The 24961-nt window shown below is 39.9% G+C and overlaps 1 protein-coding gene across 1 annotated transcript in view; it reads right to left on the bottom strand.

Moving 5' to 3' along the window:
* Positions 1-24634, bottom strand: part of tafa5l (TAFA chemokine like family member 5, like) — a 101051-nt gene extending 76417 nt beyond the window's left edge. Inside the window, exon 1 of the mRNA XM_061889570.1 lies at positions 24166-24634. Within this exon, the coding sequence (XP_061745554.1) occupies positions 24166-24280 (115 nt within the window). The 5' untranslated portion in view covers positions 24281-24634. The remainder of the gene's footprint in view (positions 1-24165) is intronic.
* Between the last annotated feature and the right edge of the window lie 327 nt (positions 24635-24961).

The raw sequence follows: 24961 nt of genomic DNA, 5'->3' as shown, positions 1-24961 counted from the left end.
CATTCACATCCCATCTCCCCGGATTATAAACAACTCAAATGTACTTCTAATGTATATACTTGTTCTTATGCTATCTGAACTCACTATGTTCTCTGCTGGCTGTACATATCCTACTAAATAAGACCTACACTGTTTCAATGTCCACATTTCTCTGTTGATGCAATTGTTGATGACTGAAGTTCTGATATCAACCAAAGCTCCTCATCCCACCCCCCGGATTGTAAATAATGTAAATAATTCAATGTACATACTATGATGATTAACTTGTGTGATGACTGTATTATGTTGATAGTATATATTTGTACCATGAATTGATTAACGTGGACCCCGACTTAAACAAGTTGAAAAACTTATTCGGGTGTTACCATTTAGTGGTCAATTGTACGGAATATGTACTGTACTGTGCAATCTACTAATAAAAGTATCAATCAATCAATCAATCAACCCCTCCCCCCAGAAGGTCTCTCTGTGAGTATGAGTGACAAGAATAAAAGTGGTTTGGTGCCATGTGTTTACCACCTGCTTTGAATATAAGACTCACTTTTCAAGCCAGGGAAGAAGTTATTATTTCAAGTAAGCTGTAGAATACATTTTTTGAGACAAAGCCGTAAATCAGACGATGGAGCGTCTCGGCTCTGATTTGTTGAAGTTCCAGTGAGTCGCTTCCCATGTTAGCAAGACCGTCATATCTCTAACACTGTGAGACATGCGCCGCCATTGCCGGCAAAAGCGACATAACGCCGTAGATTGATTGTCAGCGGTGGAAAAGTGTCTGAATACAACAGCATGTCACTCTTGTGGCCGGGGCCAAATGACAACATTATGCAAGAATATTCTTGTAAATACCGGTACTCTATTTGCATACAACTGTAACGCTTAGCTGGCATCGTGGTGAAGTTGCGTTCTCTCAATGATGCAATGCGGAAGGGACACAGCGTAAAGGTAAGAAAAGATTTATTTGTGACTACAAAACCAGACCAGGAACAAAAAGACTTGCACATAGGCACTATAAACAAAACCAACTGAACTAGCATGGGAGCTTGAAAAAACAGAAAGCGCTAACATGTAAACTAGGTACAAATGAACTAAATAGCATGGAAGCTAATCAAGATCAAAAATATATTAACCACAATGCGGGATAGCGACGTCACCTGTTGCATCAAAAGCAAATTACACTGCGAGGCCGAACGAACTAAAAGGGCAGGCTCATATAAAGAGATAATCAAAAATCAGGTGCGCGTGACTAACAGAAGGCAAGTGACACTAAATGGGTAACAATGACAACGGAACAAAACAGGAAGTGCCACCGGGAACTAAGGACGTCAAATAACAGGATGTGATATACAAACAGAATAAAAACTGAAAATGACATGATCCAAGTCGTGGATCATGACATCCATCCATCCATCCATCCATTTTCTACCGCTTATTCCCTTTATTTATTTATTTGTTTGTCCTGTCCAGCTACTCAAGCAAATCATATTTTTGATGTAGATGGCGCCCATATAGGCTGTACACAATTACTTTACAAAAGTGAAGTGTGGAATACTTCTCTTGATGGCTTACTTGTATTTTACTTTTGTTAAATGTATTTATATTATCATTTGGTGCAGCTGGGCCGGAGCAGGAGGGGATAGAAAGAGAAAGAAAGGAAGACAAAGGGGGAAATTGCGGGGACAAGAGGGGGATAAGACAGAGAGACAAAAACAACAGCAGCAAACACAACTATAACAACAACAACAACAATAGAACAACATCAGCAAATAAGATATGTACAAATAGGGGGGCGGCGTGGCGCAGTGGGAGAGTGGCCGTGCGCAACCCGAGGGCCCCTGGTTCAAATCCCAACTAGTACCAACCTTGTCACGTCCGTTGTGTCCTGAGCAAGACACTTCACCCTTGCTCCTGATGGGTGCTGGTTGGCGCCTTGCATGGCAGCTCCCTCCATCAGTGTGTGAATGTGTGTGTGAATGGGTAAATGTGGAAGTAGTGTCAAAGCGCTTTGAGTACCTTGAGGGTAGAAAAGCGCTATACAAGTACAACCCATTCATCATTTGAATATGATGGTAAAAGTGATAGCAAAGAAAGTTAGTGAAATAAATATTTATAACACAGAAATGATAATGACCATTATTACGCTACACATGGATCAATACAAATACCAGTAGAAATAGTACAATTGATAATGAATAAATGTTTGAATAATTATGTATATATTATCACACAACTCTTATGCTTAAGGGCTGTTGCTATAATTATTATCAATTGTGCTGAAGTTGTACTTTTTCCATCTGTGCAAAGCCAGTCTCGTATCAGTGTTTCTTTCCAGAATCGGCCTGCTGACTGCCAAGACCGAACATCGAGTGCCGTGACGCAGACAGAGCAGAGACAAGGCAATATAACAAGTATCAACTCATTTGCATTTCATTAATAGTCATATATTTTGTCTAACTGGAGCTGTCGAGATTACCCCCTTCCCTCAGCGACAGCTTCAGTGATGTAACCAGGGACCTCTCAAATAAATAGAGGAAGCACGTGGGCTGGACTTTAGAGTGTAGGTTGGATCTGTATCAAAGGGTACAGCCCAAAAAACATCTCTCCTCAATTGAGCAAAATGTAACTCTGTCTCTGCATGATTCCTTGCTTCTTGTCTGTTTAATAGATGTCATCAGTGTTTGAACCTGACAATAATAACAATAATTACCTCTATTATCAACAATGCAATTGTTCAAATGCATCAATACATATATGTAATGATAACTTGAAATACATAAGAAAGCAGATAAATGGAGGGGAAGAAAGAGAAGCCAACTATATTCACCTTGTAGATTGTTATGGTAATAATAGGTTGAGCTTTGTCAGTGTGCTATGTGTTACCCAGTTTCCCCATAGGGCATCAATGTTCATATATGTTTATATTTGCATGCAACTAATACTTTGCCTGCTTTCGTAAATATTCAGAATGACAATTTGAAATGATTTTGAGATGATTTTGTCCTGGATGAACCAAACATTCCGTTTTTTATAAAACACTGTACAGCAGAGCTGGGCAAATATTTTAATTTGGGGGCCAGTTTGAGAGAAAAAAAAACATGTCTGTGACAATGTGTACAGTATGTGTGTATAAATGACACATACACATTTAGCTGTAAAAATCTGCTGTGCAGAATGTGTTTGGCTCCCTTTTTTTCAGGAACACTAATACCAAAAGTTATAATGTCCAATATTATTCTAAAAAGGTTATGACAGACCACCTCAAAAAAAAAGGAATGGAATTTTACGGGTTTTTTTACTGAATGGGATGTCCGAAATGTACATGAAAATAAAGACAGTGGGATTTACATTATTAACTATGAACAGTAAAACACTGAATATCAACAACATATGAACATCTTTTACTTCTCATACCAAGCAAAACACAACAAAAATGTAACAAACAAACAAGGTTAATAAACACCCTTTTTTTTTCAGGAACACTAATACCAAAAGTCACAATGTCCGATAGAATTCTAAAAACGTTATGACAGACCACCACAAAAAAAGGAATGGACTTTTACGGGTTTTTTTACTGAATGGGATGCCCGAAATGTACATGAAAATAAAGACAGTGGGATTTACATTATTAACTATGAACAGTAAAACACTGAATATTAATAACATATGAACATCTTTTACTTCTCAGACCAAGCAAAACACAACAAAAATGTAACACACAAACAAGGGTAATAAACACCTACAATATGATAGATTATCACTTTCACTCAGATATTTGTTGTAAAAAATTTGCTTCAGCATATGTTCCTGACACATGTTTGGGGCTGGCTGCTTCGAAAACAAACACCGCAAACTCTGCTTTGTTCCTGGTCTGAGCTGCTGTGACGTAGATTACAGAAATAACTCCCATAACACTGAAATGTGCAGATTTCCAACATTGAAATCTTATCCAATATACGACGGTATTATTTGGTATAATAATTATAGTAAAACAAACAGGTCAATGGTTAAAAAAGCTCCGTCTGGTTGCATGGAGATGGCATAAAAATGTCTTTTGAGAAAACATTTTATTTTTATTTAAAAAAAAATTTTTTTTTACGATTTTTTAAAATTATGACTGAATTCAGAATCAGGATTAATAAGAATCAGGATTTCGATGTGAATAGATGTTTTTGTGCACCTCTAAAAACACCTTTAAAGGCCTACTGAAATGAGATTTTCTTATTTAAAAGGGGATAGCAGGTCCATTATATGTGTCATACTTGATCATATCGCGATATTGCCATATTTTTGCTGAAAGGATTTAATAGAGAAAATCGACGATAAAGTTCGCCACTTTTGGTACTTCCTGAAAAAGCCTCGCCTTTACCGGAAGTCGCAGACGATGACGTCACAAGTGTGGGGCTCCTCACATATTCACATTGATTTTAATGGGAGCCTCCAACAAAAACAGTTATTCGGACCGAGAAAACGACAATTTCCCCATTAATTTGAGCGAGGATGAAGGATTCGTGTTTGAGTATATTGATAGCGACGGAGTACAAAAAAAAAAACATTTAAAAAAAAAAATTACGCGATAGCATTGGGATGTATTTCGATGTTTTTAAACACATTTACTAGGATAATTCTTGGAAATCCCTTATCTTTTAATTGTGTTGCTAGTGTTTTAGTGAGTTTAATAGTACCTGATATTCGAAGGGGTTTGTCCACGGGTGTCTTGACGCCATGTCTCACGGGAGTCGACGGCAGCTGTACGGACGACTCAAGCTCAGGCGACTTTTTAACCACAATTTTCTCACCGAAACCTGCTGGTTGACATTCGGTTGGGATCCATGTCTGCTTGACCGCGCTCTGATCCATAGTAAAGTTTCAGCTCCGGGAATTTTAAACAAGGAATCACCGTGTGTTTGCGTGGCTAAAGGCTAAAGCTTCCCAACTCCATCTTTCTACTGTGACTTCTCCAATATTAATTGAACAAATTGCAAAAGATTCAGCAACACATATCTCCAAAATACTGTGTAATTATGCCTCTAAAGCAGATGACTTTTAGCTGTGTGTGTGTGTGCGTAGTGCTCATACTTCCTAAAAAACGCGTGACGTCCTGCGTACACGTCATCATTACACGACGTTTCCGAGACGAAACTCCCGGGAAAATTTAAATTGTAATTTAATAAACTAAAAAAGCCGTATTAGCATGTGTTGCAATGTTAATATTTCATCACTGATATATAAACTATCAGACTGTGTGGTGGGTAGTGGTGGGTTTCAGTAGGCCTTTAAACATATGCTACTTCCATCAATGTATGGACGTATGTATGGTTTTGAAGCAGCAGTGTTTCTTTAGCTTGGATGAGGCCTGCAGCAGACACAAACTGTTTGTCCACTGGCTTAATTAATGCGCTTAAAAAAAAGAAAAAAAAAGAAAAGCCAAAGCTTGCAACAAATCACCCGCCCAGCCTTAAAGCTATGAAGGACGGCAATCAACTCTGGCTTGCACTGGGAGTGTAGTCCGGAGAGAGAATCCAGACATTTCCAAATTTATGGTTGCATAAATTGGCGGCGCGGCAAGCAGCTGACAGGCCATTCATCCTGACGGCCGCTGGCTGCTTGCCGTGCACTGACAGGGCTGCCGCGCTTTGATTTCCTGTCCTGGCTGGCCTGACAGATGAACTACAGAGAGGACAAAAACGGCGTCTCTCGAGGAGGACGGAGGTGGGACACTTTATGGAAATTATGTTCTGGCAGTCACGTATTTATCGTGATTTATCAAGCCATAAAACTGAAATGCTCTTCAAAATGGACCCCAAACACCTCACTTAGGCAGTGGAAACCTCTCTAGAAATTTGCCAGACCTCAACCAAGGCGGAACAATTCAAGCATGTCATTTGTTTAAAAAAAAAATCATCACTTTCCAATACAGTCCTGCAGGAGGCACAAGAGCACATCACCCGCTCCATCTGTGCAACATGGCGAGTCAATGACTTAGTCCAAAAGTCTTTGTTATTATCTTCCACTCGGTCGTAAAGCAAGTAGACCCAAAACAGCAAAAAATTATAACAAATCCAGGAATATGCACTTTAAAGGCCTACTAAAATGAGATTTTCTTATTTAAACGGGGATAGCAGGTCCATTCTATGTCATACTTGATCATTTCGCGATATTGCCATATTTTTGCTGAAAAGATTTAGTAGAGAACATCGACGATAAAGTTCGCAACTTTTAGTCGCTAACAGAAAAGCCCTGCCTTTACCGGAAGTCGCAGACGATGACGTCACCCGTTGATGGCTCCTCACATCCTCACATTGTCTTTAATGGGAGCCTCCAACAAAAAGAGCTATTCGGACCGAGAAAACGACAATTTCCTCATTAATTTGAGCGAGGATGAAAGATTTGTGTTTAACGATATTGATAGTGACGGACTAGAAAAAAAAAAAAGAAGTTAAAAATAAAAAAACGCATTGGGACAGATTCAGATGTTTTTAGACACATTTACTAGGATCATTCTGGGAAATCCCTTATCTTTCTATTGTGTTGCTAGTGTTTTAGTGAGTTAAATAGTACCTGATAGTCGGAAGGGTGTCTCCACGGGTGTGTTGACGCCAGTGTCTGATGGATGTCGACGGCAGCTGTACGGACGGCACAAGCTCAGCTGATCTCCGGTAAGAAGCGACTTTTTACCACAATTTTCTCACCGAAAACTGCTGGTTGACAAGTGGTCGGGATCCATGTTCGCTTGACCGCTCTGATCCATAGTAAAGTTTCACCTCCGGGAATTTTAAACAAGGAATCACCTTGTGTTTGTGTGGCTAAAGGCTAAAGCTTCCCAACTCCATCTTTCTACTTTGACTTCTCCATTATTAATTGAACAAATTGCAAAAGATTCGGCAACCCAGATGTCCAAAATACTGTGTAATTATGCGGTTAAAGCAGACGACTTTTAGCTGTGTGCGTGCGCAGCGCTAATATTTCCTAACAGTCCGTGACGTCGCACGTACACGTCAGCATTCCGCAACGTTTTCAACAGGACACTCCCGGGAAATTTAAAATTGCAATTTAGTAAACTAAAAAGGCCGTATTGGCATGTGTTGCAATGTTAATATTTAATCATTGATATATAAACTATCAGACTGTGCGGTCGGTAGTAGTGGGTTTCAGTAGGCCTTTAATTCAGATCTGGACCAAAATGTTTTGAAGTCCTCCTAGTGAAGAGAAGGAATTGTTTTGTCTTCGGAAATCATGCGTCCGAGTCCGCTTATTCATCCAGAAAACATTCCCCGGCCCCTTCATGTTTAAACGACCTTTTCAAACACAGACTGAGTCCGCCAACAAACTATGAAACTAATGCTAGCCAGGACAGCATATACACCTGCAACACATCTCACCTGCGTGTGAGTAAGTGAAATGTAGGATCAATGTAAAATCATGTAAAATTAATGTAAGATAAATATACAATTAAGGTACAATCCATGTAAGATAGATGACAGTTTGCTGTAAGATTCATGTAAAATCAATGCATATCACTGCAATCAGTGTAGAATCAATCCAGGATCAGTGTAAATCCATGTAAGATAAATGTAGAATTACAAAAAGTGTAAAATGATGTAAGATCAATGTAATATTAGTGTAAAATCAAAATTAATGTGTGACAGATGCAAGATCGATGCAAGGTCAATGTTAGATCAATGTGAGATCAATGTAAGATTGATGTAAAATTAATGTAAGATCGATGTAAGATAGATGCAAGATTCATGTAAAATCAATGTAAGATTAGCTTAAAAAAATAATGTAAGATCAATGTAAGATAGATGTAAGATTCATGTAAGATTAATCTAAAATCAATTTAAGATCAGTTAAAAATTAATGTACGATCAATTGTGTTGGATGTAAATATTAATGGAATACAATGATTTGCAAATCCTTTTCAACCTATATTCAATTGAATGCTCTACAAAGACAAGATATTTTATGTTCAAACTCATAAACGTTTTTTTTTTTTTTGCAAACAATAATTATCTTAGAATTTCATGGCTGCAACACGTGCCAAAGTAGTTGGGAAAGGGCATGTTCACCACTCTGTTACATCACCTTTTATTTTAACAACACTCAATAAACGTTTGGGAACTGAGGAGACACATTTTTTAAGCTTTTCAGGTGGAATTCTTTCCCATTCTTGCTTTATGTACAGCTTAAGTTTTTCAACAGTCTGGGGTCTCTGTTGTCATATTTTAGGCTTCAAAATTTTCAGTGGGAGACAGTTCTGGACTACAGGCAGGCCAGTGTTGTACCCGGACTCTTTTACTATGAAGCCACGCTGTTGTAACACATGGTGTGGCATTGTCTTGCTGAAATAAGCAGGGGCGTCCATGATAACGTTGCTTGCATGGCAATATATGTTGCTCCAAAACTTGTATGTAACTTTCAGCATTAATGGTGCCTTCGCAGATGTGTAAGCTACCCCTGCCTTGGGCACTAATTCACCCCCATGCCATCACAGATGCTGCCTTTTGAACTTTGCGCCTATAACAATCCGGTTGGTTCTTTTCCTCTTTGTTCCCGAGGACACAAATGTCCATAGTTTCCAAAAACAATTTCAAATGTGGACTCGTCAGACCACAGAACACTTTTCCACTTTGCATCAGTCCATCTTAGATGATCTCGGGCCCAGAGAACCCGGCGGCGTTTCTGGATGTTGTTGATAAATGGCTTTGGCTTTGCATAGTATGATGTAGCCACAAACTTTATTTAGTGACAGTGGTTTTCTGAAGTCTTCCTGAGTCCATGTGGTGATATCCTTTAGAGATTGATGTCGGTTTTTGATACAGTGCCGTCTGAGGGATCGAAGGTCACGGTCACTCAATGTTGGTTTCCGGCCATGCCGCTTACGTGGAGTGATTTCCCCAGATTCTCTGGACCTTGGGATGATATTATGGACCGTAGATGTTGAAATCCCTAAATTACTTTGAGAAACGTTGTTCTTAAATTGTTTGACTATTTGCTCACGCAGTTGTGGACAAAGGGGTGCACATTTTTTGGGAAGCTATATTCATACCCAATCATGGCACCCACCTGTTCCCAATTAGCCTGCACACCTGTGGGATGTTCCAAATGACAGTTTGATGAGCATTCCTCAACTTTATCAGTATTTATTGCCACCTTTCTTAGAGAAAAATGTAATTTAAAACATGTGTATGCACGTACAACACTTAAGACCTTCAGTATATCAGTATGTGGAATTAAATTATGGAATGGATTAAGCAAAGCAATCAAACAATGTACTGATATGATCCACTTCAAGAAACTCTTCAAACTGGAAGTGTTTACAAAGTACAAAAATGAAGAACCATGATAAACATTCTGATTTTACTCACCCATTCATTCTCAAAATAATCTGATTTATCTCATCATACGGATTAAAATTTAAGCAATTATTTATTTTTTTATTTGTATTGTGATTACTTATTACTTATGGAGTATACATTGTGAATACATTGAGAACAGGAAGTGAACAAAAGTTTTAGCAACTGTTATGTAAAGAAAAGGGGTAGGATTAAATAAGCTCTGCTTCTTCCTCCTCCTTTTCGAACATGTTGAAAAGAGAAACTGGAAATTGTGATGTATCATGTTGTATGCTTGCATGTTCGAAATAAACTCAAACTCAACTCAACTCAACTCAACCTTTCACAACTTCTTTGTCACGTGTTGCTGGCATCAAATTCTAGAGTTAATGATTTATTAGTTTGAACATCAAATATCTTGTCTTTGTAGCATATTCAACTAAATATGGGTTGAAAATTATTTGCAAATCATTGTATTCCGTTTATATTTACATCTAACACAATTTCCCAACTCATATGGAAACGGGGTATGTAAGATAGATGTAAGATTCATGTAAAATCAATGTAAGATTAGCGTAAAACTAATGTAAGATCAGTGTAGAATCAATGTAAAATCAATGTCAGATCAGTGTAAGATCAATGTATAATAAATATACAATCAATGTAAGATCAGTGTAAATTAATGTCGGATAAATGTAAAATCAATTACAATCACCCATCCATCCATTTCCTACCGCTTATTCGCTTCGGGGTCGGAGGGGGAGCTGGAGCCTATCTCAACTACAATCAGGCGGAAGGTGGGGTACAGCCTAGACAAGTCGCCACCTCATCGCAGGGCCAACACAGATAGACAGACAACATTCACGCTCACATTCACACACTAGGGCCAATTTAGTGTTGCCAATCAACCTATCCCCAGGTGCATGTCTTTGGAAGTGGGAGGAAGCCGGAGTACCCGAACCCACGCATTCACGGGGAGGACATGCAAACTCCACACAGAAAGATCCCGAGCCCGGGATTGAACCCAGCACTACTCAGGACCTTCGTATTGTGAGGCAGACGCACTAACCCCTCTGCCACCTCTGCCGCATTAATCTTACAATCAGTGTAAGATTGATGTAAAATCAACATAAGATTGATGTAAAATTAATTTGAAAATCAATGTAAGATTGATGTAAGTTCAACGTAAGATTAGTGTGTTACCTTCCTAGATTGGTGTAAAATCGGGGTTCAAGTTGTCGATCTCCTCTGGAAACTAATTCGTCGACAACCAGAGACAGCAGCAACAGCTAAAGAACAGCCTAAACATCCAACTCACTGCATTAGTCACACATCCACAGTATGCAGCCTGGAGCCAACCCAGAACACGTCACAAGAAGTCACACGGGACGGCATCGCTGTGCTATACCTGAATGTGGAAGTCCTCACCATGACCAAGACATCGATCATTGAGCTTTTAATACAAGCCCATAATCGTACTGCCCTCCTCCTTCAAGAAACCCTCGTGAGTGAAAGCTCCCGACTCAAAATTCCTGGTTTCCCCTCGGCCGCCCTTACGGAGAGGGACATCCGCTGGATAGCCACCTTCGTTAGGAGCCCTGCAAGGTGGAGAGCGATTGCTACCTTTATTCAAAACTCCACAGTGGAATGGACAGCTACCAAAATCGAAAGCGTGTCCATCATCAATGTATACAAGCCCCCTACAACCCGGCTCCTCATAGACACTATCTTTGGTTTTGACTTGCCCTGCATCTGCGCTGGCGACTTCAACTGCCGCAGCACTACCTGGGTCTACAGCTCAACAAACCCAGATTAAGCAGCACTCGAGGATTGGTCCTCAGTGTCTGGTCTCCCACTCTCCATTGACCCCAAGCAACCAGACAGCCAACATTCCGGAAGATAGAACACCACCACCAGAAACCCCCAACCTTACATTTGCAAAACTCTGACCACTCTATTCTGGAACTCTTTCCCAGGTCCCAGCACAGGCCATCACTGATCACTCCAGACCACCCAATTGAACCAATATCTACCAAGCCAGTGAAGAGGTGGAACTTCCGCAAGGCTAGATGGAACCAGTTCTCAAACTTAGATGACTCAGGGATAGACAACCATCCCCCTCCACCCTCCTCCTACTCAGCTACTTGCCTACTCAGCAAACTCACCATCAGGACAGCAAAGAAGGCCATCCCTCGCGGCTTCCGTTGTCGGTATCCACCCAAATGGGACGAGGAGTGTGACACACACTACAGTGAATACCTGCATGCTGAACCCGGCGAAGAGACAGCCTCAAATGTATCACACCTGACAGAATGCCTTGACAAAAAGCTGAGTAATGGGAGGAAACAGTCCAAGGCATCAACTTCACCCCCTCTAGTAGAATGGCCTGGAAGACCTTCAATCGCCTTACAGGCAGAAACTCCAGACCAACACAATGCCCTGTATCAGCCAATTCAATTGCTGAACAATTTCTTGCAAATGGCCAATACACGGACACTGCAAAAGACCACACCCGTTCCATCAAGCAAGAAACCACAAACCTCTGCCAAGCCACAAGAGCAGACGGCCACATGTCGACACACTTCACATCTGAAGAGATCTCCACTGCCATTAAACAACTAAAGATCAGGAAAGCCCAGGGGTCAGACAAAATTCCACCAAAGTTGTTGCTACACTGTGGCCAAAAATGTCAGAACTGGCTCAATGAGTTTTATTTTTCCTGTCTCAAAAGGTTAGCAATACTCAAGATCTGGTGAGGGGCAACGTTCACTGCCCTACCCAAACCCAACAAACCAATGGACAACCCCAAGAACTACCGCCCAATCTCACTTATCTGCATCCCATCAACAGGGTTAGAGGGGTGAGCATATATATATATATATATATATATATATATATATATATATATATATATATATATATATATATATATATATATATATATGTATATATACATATATGTATATATATACATATATATATGTATATATATATATATATATATATATATATATATATATATATATATATATATATATATATATACATATATATATATATATTTTTTTTTTATTTTTTTTACAGTATATTCAGTCTAAGCATGGGCCCCTGGAGAGTCGCCACGCCTACCCTCCGGTTCTCCCGCTACCCAGCAACTCTTAGTGGACCCAAGTTCACTCAGTGTTTACTCAAAGTGGAGTTCACACAGTGTTTACTCTGAGTGGAGTTCACTCAGTATATACTCTTAGTGAAGTGCACTCAGTATTTACTCTTAGTGAAGTTCACTCAGTATTTACTGTGAGTGGAGTTCGCACAGTCTTTACTCTAAGTGGAGTTCACTCAGTATTTACTCTGAGTGAAGTTCACACAGTATTTACTCTGAGTGGAGTTCACTCAGTATATACTCTTAGTGAAGTGCACTAAGTATTTACTCTTAGTGAAGTTCACTCAGTATTTACTCTGAGTGGAGTTCACTCAGTATATACTCTTAGTGAAGTGCACTCAGTATTTACTCTTAGTGAAGTTCACTCAGTATTTACTGTGAGTGGAGTTTGCACAGTATTTACTCTAAGTGGAGTTTGCTGAGTATTTACTCTGAGTGGAGTTCACTCAGTATTTACTCTGAGTAGAGTTCGCACGGTATTTACTCTGAGTGGAGTTCACACAGTCTTTACTCTAAGTGGAGTTCACTCAGTGTTTACTCTGAGTGGAGTTCACTCAGTATTTACTCTGAGTGGAGTTCACACAGTGTTTACTCTGAGTGGAGTTCACTCAGTATATACTCTTAGTGAAGTGCACTAAGTATTTACTCTTAGTGAAGTTCACTCAGTATTTACTGTGAGTGGAGTTTGCTCAGTATTTACTCTGAGTGGAGTTCACTCAGTATTTACTCTGAGTAGAGTTCGCACAGTCTTTACTCTAAGTGGAGTTCACTCAGTGTTTACTCTGAGTGGAGTTCACTCAGTATTTACTCTGAGTGGAGTTCACTCAGTATATACTCTTAGTGAAGTGCACTAAGTATTTACTCTTAGTGAAGTTCACTCAGTATTTACTCTGAGTGGAGTTCACTCAGTATATACTCTTAGTGAAGTGCACTCAGTATTTACTCTTAGTGAAGTTCACTCAGTATTTACTGTGAGTGGAGTTTGCACAGTATTTACTCTAAGTGGAGTTTGCTCAGTATTTACTCTGAGTGGAGTTCACTCAGTATTTACTCTGAGTAGAGTTCGCACGGTATTTACTCTGAGTGGAGTTCACACAGTCTTTACTCTAAGTGGAGTTCACTCAGTGTTTACTCTGAGTGGAGTTCACTCAGTATTTACTCTGAGTGGAGTTCACACAGTGTTTACTCTGAGTGGAGTTCACTCAGTATATACTCTTAGTGAAGTGCACTAAGTATTTACTCTTAGTGAAGTTCACTCAGTATTTACTGTGAGTGGAGTTTGCTCAGTATTTACTCTGAGTGGAGTTCACTCAGTATTTACTCTGAGTAGAGTTCACACAGTATTTACTCTGAGTGGAGTTCACACAGTCTTTACTCTAAGTGGAGTTCACTCAGTATTTACTCTGAGTGGAGTTCACACAGTCTTTACTCTAAGTGGAGTTCACTCAGTGTTTACTAAGAGTGGAGTTCACACAGTGTTTACTAAGAGTGGAGTTCACACAGTATTTACTCTGAGTGGAGTTCACACAGTATTTACTCTGAGTGGAGTTCACACAGTGTTTACTAAGAGTGGAGTTCACACAGTATTTACTCTGAGTGGAGTTCACACAGTGTTTAGTAAGAGTGGAGTTCACTCAGTGTTTACTCTGAGTGGAGTTCACACAGTGTTTACTAAGAGTGGAGTTCACACAGTATTTACTCTGAGTGGAGTTCACACAGTATTTACTCTGAGTGGAGTTCACACAGTATTTACTCTGAGTGGACTTCACTCAGTATTTACTCTGTGTGGAGTTCACACAGTATTTACTCTGAGTGGAGTTCACACAGTATTTACTCTGAGTGGAGTTCACACAGTATTTACTCTGAGTGGAGTTCACACACATTGATTCAACAGTTTAGTAGCGTAAAGATGCTCCCAGATGAAAACAAGCACAGTAAAAAATGAAAAATAGCCGTAGGCGTGACAAGAGCTCTTCACGCCAACACAAGTGTGTTTGAATATTTGAACGCTGAGCTGTAAATTAGAAACGCATTTTACACTTCATTTTTCACTTTGTCATCTCTACGCCTTTTGCTGACCCTCGGGCACGCCGCCAATGGCGCACCCAACACCTGTACACAGTGTATTGACGCTGCAGCCCCCCTTAAATGGTGTAATTATGCTCTAGCCTCCCTTCAATGGTGTAATTATGCTGTAGCCCTCTTTCAATGGTGTAATTATGCTGTAGCCCTCTTTCAATGGTGTAATTATGCTGTAGCCCTCTTTCAATGGTGTAATTATGCTGTAGCCTCCCTTAAATGGTGTAATTATGTTGTAGCCCTCCTTCAATTATGTCATTATGCTGTACTCTCCTTCAATGGTGTAATTATGTTGTAGCCCTCTTTCAATGGTGTGATTATGCTGTAGCCCTCTTTCAATGGTGTAATTATGCTGTAGCCCTCTTTCAATGGTGTAATTATGCTGTAGCCCTCTTTCAATGGTGTAATTATGCTGTAGCCTCCCTTAAATGGTGTAATTATGTTGTAGCCCTCCTTCAATTATGTCATTATGCTGTACTCTCCTTCAATGGTGTAATTATGTTGTAGCCCTCTTTCAATGGTGTAATTATGTTGTAGCCCTCTTTCAATGGTGTAATTATGTTGTAGCCCCCCTTAAATGGTGTAATGATGCTGTAGCCCCCCTTAAATGGTGTAAATATGCTGTAGCCCTCCTTCAATGGTGTAATTATGCTGTAGCCCCTCTTAAATGGTGTAATTATGTTGTAGCCCCTCTTAAATGGTGTAATTATGCTGTAGCCCCCCTTCAATGGTGTAATTATGCTGTTTAGCCCCCTTCAATGATGTCATTTTGCTGTCGCCCCCCCTTAAATGGTGTAATTATGCTCTAGCCTCCCTTAAATGTTGTAATTATGCTGCAGCCTCCCTTAAATGGTGTAATTATGCTGTGTAGCCTCCCTTAAATGTTGTAATTATGTTGTAACCCCACTTCAATGATGTCATTTTGCTGTAGCCCCCCTTAATTTGTGTAATTATGCTGCAGCCCCCCTTAAATGTTGTAATTATGTTGTAACCCCCCTTAAATGGTGTAATTATGCTGTAGCCCTCCTTCAATGGTGTAATTATGCTGTAGCCCCCCTTCAATGGTGTAATTATGCTGTGTAGCCCCCTTTCAATGATGTCATTTTGCTGTAGCCCCCCTTAAATTGTGTAATTATGTTGTAGCCCCCCTTAAATGGTGTAATTATGCTGCAGCCCCCCTTAAATGCTGTAATTATGCTGTAGCCCCCTTCAATGGTGTAATTATGTTGTAGCCCACTTTCAATGCTGTAGTTGTGCTGTAGCCTTCTTTAAATGGTGTAAATATGCTTTAGCCCCCCTTCAATGGTTTAGTTATGCTGTAGACCCCCCCTTAAATTGTGTGAGTTTGTAATTATGCTGCAGCCCCCCTTTAATGGTGTAATAAAGCTGTAGCCCCCCTTCAATGGTGTAATTATGCTGCAGCCCCCCTTAAATGGTGTAATTATGCTGTAGCCCCCCTTAAATGGTGTAATTATGCTGTAGCCCCCTTCAATGGTGTAATTATGTTGTAGCCCCCTTAAATGTTGTAATTATGTTGTAACCCTCCTTCAATGGTGTAATTATGCTGTAGCCCCCCTTAATTTGTGTAATTATGCTGCAGCCCCCCTTAAATGGTGTAATTATGCTGTAGCCCTCCTTCAATGGTGTAATTATGCTGTAGCCCCCCTTCAATGGTGTAATTATGCTGCAGCCCCCCTTAAATGGTGTAATTATGCTGTAGCCCCCTTCAATGGTGTAATTATGTTGTAGCCCCCCTTAAATGGTGTAATTATGCTGTAGCCCCCTTCAATGGTGTAATTATGTTGTAGCCCCCCTTAAATGGTGTAATTATGCTGCAGCCCCCCTTAAATGGTGTAATTATGTTGTAGCCCCCCTTCAATGGTGTAATTATGCTGCAGCCCCCCTTAAATGGTGTAATTATGTTGTAGCCCCCCTTCAATTGTGTAATTATGTTGTAGCCCCCCTTAAATGGTGTAATTATGCTGTAGCCCCCTTCAATGGTGTAATTATGTTGTAGCCCCCCTTAAATGGTGTAATTATGCTGCAGCCCCCCTTAAATGGTGTAATTATGCTGTAGCCCCCTTCAATGGTGTAATTATGTTGTAGCCCCCCTTAAATGGTGTAATTATGCTGTAGCCCCCTTCAATGGTGTAATTATGTTGTAGCCCCCCTTAAATGGTGTAATTATGCTGCAGCCCCCCTTAAATGGTGTAATTATGTTGTAGCCCCCCTTCAATGGTGTAATTATGTTGTAGCCCACTTTCAATGCTGTAGTTATGCTGTAGCCTCCTTTAAATGGTGTAAATATGCTTTAGCCCCCCTTCAATGGTTTAGTTATGCTGTAGCTCCCCCTTAAATTGTGTGAGTTTGTAATTATGCTGTAGCCCCCCTTCAATTGTGTAATTGCATTATAGACCCCTTACCTGTGTAAATACACTGCTGACCACAGCTTGATTAAAAGATCTAATCTCTGAATTTATTGTTCAACATCTTCAACAAGAATCGTGCGTGCGTGCGTGCGCGTGTGTGTGTGTGTATGTGTGTGTGGGGCCTTCTTGAAAAAAGAAGGAAAAGTGGCTTCCATATGAGGAGGTGTGAACAAGTGATGACATAAATCATGGTCCCAATAACACTATATCTAATAGAGAGCCTATGTCTTTTGTTGATTTAATGTGCATACAAAAGTAAACATTGACAGGTGCAAAGGTAGCAATAAATGATAAAACAAGAGCGCAGCTAAAGAAGGACTTCCCTATTCATCCCCGAAAAAAACCACCAGGTGAACAGCTGATGCAAGACAACCTATATGTGCCCATAGGATGAACACAGTGCACTACTGAGACTATAGTGGCCATTAACTAAGGAAGTAGAATTGTCTCACATCAACTTATATACATCAATATGATATTAATACATATGCATATAATAAGTGTGTGAATGGGTGAATGTGGAAATACTGGCAAAGCGCTTTGGGCTCCTTAAAAGGGGTAGAAAAGTGCTATACAAGTACAACGATTTGCCATTTAATAAATATACAAATACAAATGTGATGTACAAAAATAAATAATTTGTATAAATAAACACATATTTGTAAATATATTTTTGAGGTTTGAAATATATACAAATAAAATGTATAAATATAAAAAATTGACAAACAAATAAATCTAAATTTGTATAAATAAACGTGTATTTGTAAATATATTTTTGAGATTTCAATATAAATATGCTTGATTTTGTATTTGTATTTGTGTTAAATTTGCATAAGTGGATCGCTTTTTTGCTTTTGTGTCAATGAGACGTTCTTCCCACAAACCAGATGCACAAATAAATGAGGAGATACACAATCCCTTGAACAACCAGCAGAGGGCACTAAAGCCAGAGCGGTCTGGGTCACAGAGCATTGTATGTATTATATGTAAAATGCCCGGAGTTCTCTGCACAAAAGCATTCCACGTCTTCACAATGAACCTCAGCTAGCTAACGTTAGTGTTGTATGCTATGTATCCAGTTAATCTGAAAGACCGTGCTGGCTGCCTTTTTTATTGTATCACTGCCGTGTCATGGCCTTGTCCCAATGTAGATTCTGATCTCTTATCAGGCTGCAGTGCCCTCTACTGGTTGTTCAGGGGAGTGTGTATGGGGCGGTATAGCTCGGTTGGTAGAGTGGCCGTGCCAGCAACTTGAGAGTTGCAGGTTCGATTCCCGCTTCCGCCATCCTGGTCACTGCCATTGTGTCCTTGGGCAAGACACTTTACCCACCTGCTCCCAGTGCCACCCACACTGGTTTAAATGTAACTTAGATATTGGGTTTCACAATGTAAAGCGCTTTGAATCACTCGAGAAAAGCGCTATATAAATATAATTCACTTCACTTCACATTTATTTGTGCATCTGACTTGTGGGAGGAATGTGTCATCGACGCAAAATCAAAAAAGGGATCCACATATGCAAATTCAATACAAATACAAATACAAAATCAAGCATATTTACATTAAAATCTCAAAAATATATTTACAAATACACGTTTATTTATACAAATTCTGGATTTATGTGCATGTCACATTACTATATTTAGAAATTTTATTTTTATATATTTTCAAATCTCAAAAATATATATGCGTTTATTTATAGAAATGATTTATTGGTAAATTACATTTGTGTTTGAATATGCATTAATATATGCGTATGTATTAATATCATTGGTATATATATAGTTGATGTGAGTTAGCTAACAGTTAGTTTCTACAGCTGGGTTGCCCAAAATGCGGCACAGAGGCCATCTGTGGTCCGTGACTCCTTTGTGTTGGATCCACTATGGATTGAACTTTCACAGTATCATGTTAGACCCGCTCGACATCCATTGCTTTCGGTCCCCTGTGGGGGGGGGCGGTCCTCTCCAAGGTTTCTCATTGTCATCATTGTCACTGTCACCGACGTCCCACTAGGGTGTGTTTTCCTTGCCATTATGTGGGCTCTACCGAGGATGTCGTTGTGGTTTGTGCAGCCCTTTGAGACAATAGTGATTTAGGGCTATATAATTAAACATTGATTGATTGACAAAAAACAAAAAAGAGGGATCTTATTTGCACCCAGGGTGGTGAAATCTATCAAAATGAGGGTAGTCCCATAAAGGTGGGATTTTTCAAATTGACTGTCTGTCGCTTTTAAAAGTGGTCAACATATGAAATAACAAGTGTGTGTAAAAAATTGAAATGTGTCCTCTTTGGCAAAAATTAATAAAAAAAATAAAAAAATTATGTTTTTAGGGACATAGTGTAATACCTTGAAGTAAATAATGAAGATTAAAAAACAACTACAAAAAGTATTTCTCACAATGGGCCGACTTTTTTCTTATAAAATTGGGAACAATTTCTCATATTCTTTCTGCTTCTGTAATATTGTGACATTTTCTCGTAAAATATTTTTTTTTCGTAAAATGATTATTTTTGATGCAAAACGGTGACATTTGTCATGGAATTCAGATTTTTATCACAAGATTGCCTATTTTTTTTGTTGTTCTTGTTTTTGAGAAAAAAATATGACTTTTGTCATCATTTTACCAAATAAAATTCCAATCATTATTATTATAAAATTGACAACATTTTACAGTTTTCTTATAAATATGTAATTTTTGTCAAGTAAAATTATGGCTCTTTTCATAAAATCGCCAACATTTTGGGATAAAATTCCAACTTTTCTTGTAAAATTGCAACTGTTTCTGGGTAAAATTCCAACTTTTATCATAATATTTCTCAAATGTTCAGTTTTTCTTGTAAGATTTTGACTTGCGTTGAGTGAAATGACGACTTTTATTATAACACGGCCAAAATTCTACGTTTCTCTTGTGAAATTGTGACCTTTTTTTTGTAAAATTCCAACTTATTTTTTGCAACAAGCTTTTTTTATATTTGCATAGTATGTATAAATTATTCATGTTGTAAATACACATCTTTATATATCTAGAAAGGGTGGTCCTTAAGAGAAAGGCATTGTTCGGAGGTCTCAAGAAGGTAAGAAATACAATAATGGTTGTGTGTGGGACAGTAAAATGTGAGAGAACAGCGAGCAATGAAGTGCAGACTAAAACATAATTTTGCTTTCTCCTCGACGTCAGGTGGAGAGTGTAATTGCGGCAGAATATGTTTTATTCAGGAAGGGATCACGGGACGTTGGGCAGGATGAAATTACAAGTTGCTCCAAAAGGCATTGAAGCCAGAATTCAAACAAGCTGCGTTTCAGCCCAAGAAGCGTTGCTGCAGATGACCTCATAAAAACCGCGGGAGGACGCTGTGTGTTCCAGTGCGTAATCATTTGGAGTGCATGAGAAAGTTTCAAAGGAAAACCCAACACTGCTTGACATAAAGAGTTAAGATTGTCATATCTTATGTCAAAGGTGTGCAAAGTGCGGCCCGGGGGTCTCATTTGTGGCACACAGCTATTTTTTTAACGGCCAAAATTATACTATTTAAAAAAAAAACGGGAAACTATAATGGGAAAAAGTTGCAGTGTTGATAACTCAAAGTTTTTTTTCTTTAAAACTGTCATTGCCCAAAAACAATAATGCATCAAATTCGATGTTGTTATGAATTATTGACATATATAAGGCTCCAATTACTTTACATCCAATTTTACACTTTGAAATATTGTTAGGGAAAATATAGCATTTTTTTCTTGTGCCATAAAAGCAAATTTGTCTTTGATAAAAGGCCATTAAAACAAACAAAACACACAACAAAATTAAAATTATATACAAATATATACCCCAAACACATGTCAAAAGTGGTCAAAGGAATGGCTAAATCAGGCTAGAATGAAGGTTTTAGAATGGCCTTCCCAAAGTCCTGACTTAAACATGTGGAAAATGCTGAAGAAACAAGTCCATGTCAGAAAATCAACACATTTAGCTGAACTGCACTAACCTTGTCAAGAGGAGTGGTCAAAAATTAAAGCAGAAGCTTGTGGATGGCTACCAAAAGCATCTTACTGCAGTGAAAGTTGCCAAGGGACATGTAAGCAATTATTAACATTGCTGTATGTATACTTTTGACCCAGCAGATTTGCTCACATTTTCAGTAGAGCCATAATAAATTCATAAAAGAAGCAAACTTCATGAATGTTTTTTGTGACCAACAAGTAAGTATGTACTTCAATCACTCTATCACAAAAAAAAAATAAAATAAGATATGATTGGAAACTCAAGACAGCCCTGACATTATGTTCTGCACAAGTGATGTAAACTAGGCCATGAAACATGAAATGTAAAAAAAAGGTTTGCATCAACAAGTAGATTGGAAGTTGATCTAGAAATTTAAGCGTTGGAAAAAATATTTATAGCTTTGATTTTCAGTGGAAAAAGTTGGGACAACCCTGTCTGAAGCCAAATTCTAGTGGCCCGCCACTTATTTAAAATGACCCGCCATGTAATTCAATGTGGTCCGTCATGTCATCTAATGTAGTTTGCCTTGTCATTCAATGTGGACCGCCACGTCATTTAATGTGGCCCACCATGCCCCTTGAAAGTGGCCTCCAATGTCAGTCAATGTGGTCATCAAATCTGGTTTGTTATGTCCTTCAAGTGGACCCCCACATCATTTAAATTGGCTAGTCACATAATTTTAAGTGGCTTGTCACGTCATTTAATGTGGCCCGCCATGTCATTTAAATCATTTAAAGTATCATTAAAGTATTATTTAAAATGGCCCGCCATGTAATTCAACGTGGTCCGTCATGTCATCTAATGTAGTTTGCTTTATCATTCAATGTGGACCGCCACATCATTTAAAGTGGCCCACCATGCCCCTTAAAAGTGACCTCCAATGTCAGTCAATGTGGTCCGTCATGTCATCAAATCTGGTTTGTTATGTCCTTCGAGTGGACCCCCACATCATTTAAATTGGCTAGTCACATAATTTTAATTGGCTTGTCACGTCATTTAATGTGGCCCGCCATATCATTTAAATCATTTAAAGTATCATTAAAGTATTATTTAAAATGGCCCGCCATGTAATTCAATGTGGTCCGTCATGTCATCGAATAGAATAGAATGTAGTTTGTCTTGTCACTCAACGTGGACCGCCACGTCAATTAAGTGGCCCGCCACGCCAATTGAGGTGGCCTCCAATGTCAATCAACGTGGTCCATCATGTCATCAAATCTGGCTTGACACGTCATTCTAGTGGACCCCCACGTCATTCAAAGTGGGTAACCATGTCATTGAAAGTGGCCCACCATGCCATAAAAAGAGGCCTGCCATGTAATTCAACGTCATGTCATCGAACGTAGTTTGGCTTGTCAGTCAATGTGGACCACCACGTCATTTAATGTGGCTAGCCATGTTATTGAATGTGGCCCAACACGTCATTTAATGTGGCTAGTCACACCAATTTAAGTTGGCCTCCCATGTCAGTCAATGCGGTCCTTCATGTCATCAAATCTGGTTTGTCATGTCCTTCTAGTGGACCGTGTGATGGCAAAATTAATTGTACTCATTTTAATTGATGATGTTCTTTGAACGGGTCGCCAAAAGTTGTTTGTTGGGCTCAGGAATGTGAGACTTAGCAAGAGATCTATTATCTGATCAAGCTCTGTCTCCTGTGTCTTTGATGTAACATGTGGACTTTAGTTGACCTGGGCATATGTTTCATCTAATCTTGACCCCCAACAGAGCTAAATTGTTCCCCTTTCCTGAGTGACCCCCCCCCCCCCCCCCCCCCCCCCTCCGTCTTCACAGGACTTTGTGTATTCATTCCACTGGTGTACTGTATGTAAATGAGCATGGAGGGAGGGACTTCTGAGAATGTATAATTATCATGTCAAATTCTAAAGGAGTTAAAACAAGCTGGAACGAACGGATGTGTCGTTCTGGTTTGGTCTCGCTTTGCAAAGCTTGTTATTATTTGCTTGTTACTTTAATAAATAATTTTAAAGCTATTTGTCACTAAAGGATCATTTTTAAGAAATTTCCACGACAACCGCCACATCATTTAAAGTGGCTCGCCATGTTATTGAAAATGGCCCTCCACTTCATTTAAAATGGCGAGCCATATCATTTAATGTGGCATGTCACATCTTTAAATAGGCCCATTATGTAATCGAATGTGGTTTGTCATGTCATTGTAGTGGACCGCCATTTAAAGTGGCCTCCCATTTCAGTCAATGTGGTCCGTCATATCATTAAATCTGGTTTGTCATGTCATTGTAATGGCCCCCCACGTCATTTAATGTGGCTAGCCATTTCATTGAAAGTGACTTGTCACACCATTTAAAGTGGCTAGCCATGTCATTGAAAGTAGCCCACCGCAACATTTAAAGTTCCCCACCGCAACATTTCAATTTGCTAGCCATGTCATTGAAAGTGACCCACCGTATCATTAAAAGTGGCCCGCCGCATCATTTAATGTGGCTAGCCATGTCATTGAATATGGCCCACCGCGTCATTTAACGTTCCCCACCGCATTATTTCAATTTGCTAGCCATTTCATTGAAATCTGGCCCACTGCATCATTAGTATTTAAAGTGGCCCACCGTATCATTGAATGTGATGAGCCATGTCATTGAAAGTGAACCACCGCGTCATTTCAATTGGCTAGCCATGTCATTGAAATTGGCCCACCGCGTCATTTCAATTGGCTAGTCATGTCATTGAAAGTGGCCCACCGCGTCATTTTAAATGGCTAGTCATGTCATTAAAAGTGACTTGTCACATCATTTAACGTGGCTAACCATCTCATTGAATTTGGCCCACCACATCATTGAAAGTAGCTAGCCATAATATTTGAATCGGGCGACCGCATCATTGAAAGTGGCCCACTGCATCATTTCAATTGGATAGCCATGTTATTGAAAGTGGCCCACCGCACGATTTAAAGTATCTAGCCATGTCATTGAAAGTGGCCCACCGCACGATTTAAAGTATCTAGCCATGTCATTGAAAGTGCCTTGTCACGTCATTTAAAGTGGCCCGTCATGTCATGGAATGCGGTCCGTCATGGCAGGCCACAATAAATGTAGCTTGCAATGTCAATTCAAGTGGCCCCGAGATGCAGACATATGTTAGAAGGAGTGTGATGGACAGAGTGAGTATGACAGTCAGACCTTCTCCCAGAAGATGTGAGTAGATGCTCCAGAGCAGCAGCAGCAGGCAGCAGAGCAACACTCCTCCTCCTCCTCCTCCTCCTCCTGCCCACAAGGTCTTGACTCCACACGGCATCTTCTCCTCCTGGGCCACTCTAAACTACTTGGTGCTCCTCCTCCCGGCTGACGATGGCATCAGCGGCTAATCCGGTGCCGCCGTCGTGTCCTGTCCATGTTGCACCCAGACCGAGGGCAAGACCAGGGAATCCAAATCCAGTTTGTTGTTTTGGTTTTTCACGCCACCCCCCCTCACCCCCCTTCTTCACTCCTTCTGGAAGATTCCCTCAGTGATGGCGATCCAGCGGCGTCGTCCCAACCATCACACACACACACACACACAGACACACACACGTGTGGCGTGCAGCTGTGGACGGGTGAAGCTGCACTCTGTCTGACCGTAGCAAGAGGAAGAGGAGGAGGAGGAGGATACCAGGATGATGATGATGAAGGGGAGGAGGCAGAGCATGGTGGTAAATAAAGGCGCCCTCCCTCCGACACGCTCCTTAATACTCGCTGAGGCGGAATCGAACGTGCGACCGAGCCGAACTTGTGCACGTGTGATGAAAGCTGTGCATTTCTTCAAAAGGACAAATAAAGTTGGAACTTTAACAACTAAAAGGTGGCAGAATTGTAGAACAAGCTAGCAGGTAGCAATGTAGATTGGCACTTGTTGCTTGGCAGACTTTGCGGGGCAACAATAATTTGTGCCCCACACATCAAGTGAACGAGGAAGGATTGTGTAACATATTGCCCAATC

This window comes from Nerophis ophidion, linkage group LG27 (genome assembly GCF_033978795.1).
Source record: "Nerophis ophidion isolate RoL-2023_Sa linkage group LG27, RoL_Noph_v1.0, whole genome shotgun sequence".
Lineage (NCBI taxonomy): Eukaryota > Metazoa > Chordata > Actinopteri > Syngnathiformes > Syngnathidae > Nerophis > Nerophis ophidion.
Note: the sequence above shows the minus strand (reverse complement) of the source record. Positions and strands in the feature narration are given on the sequence as shown.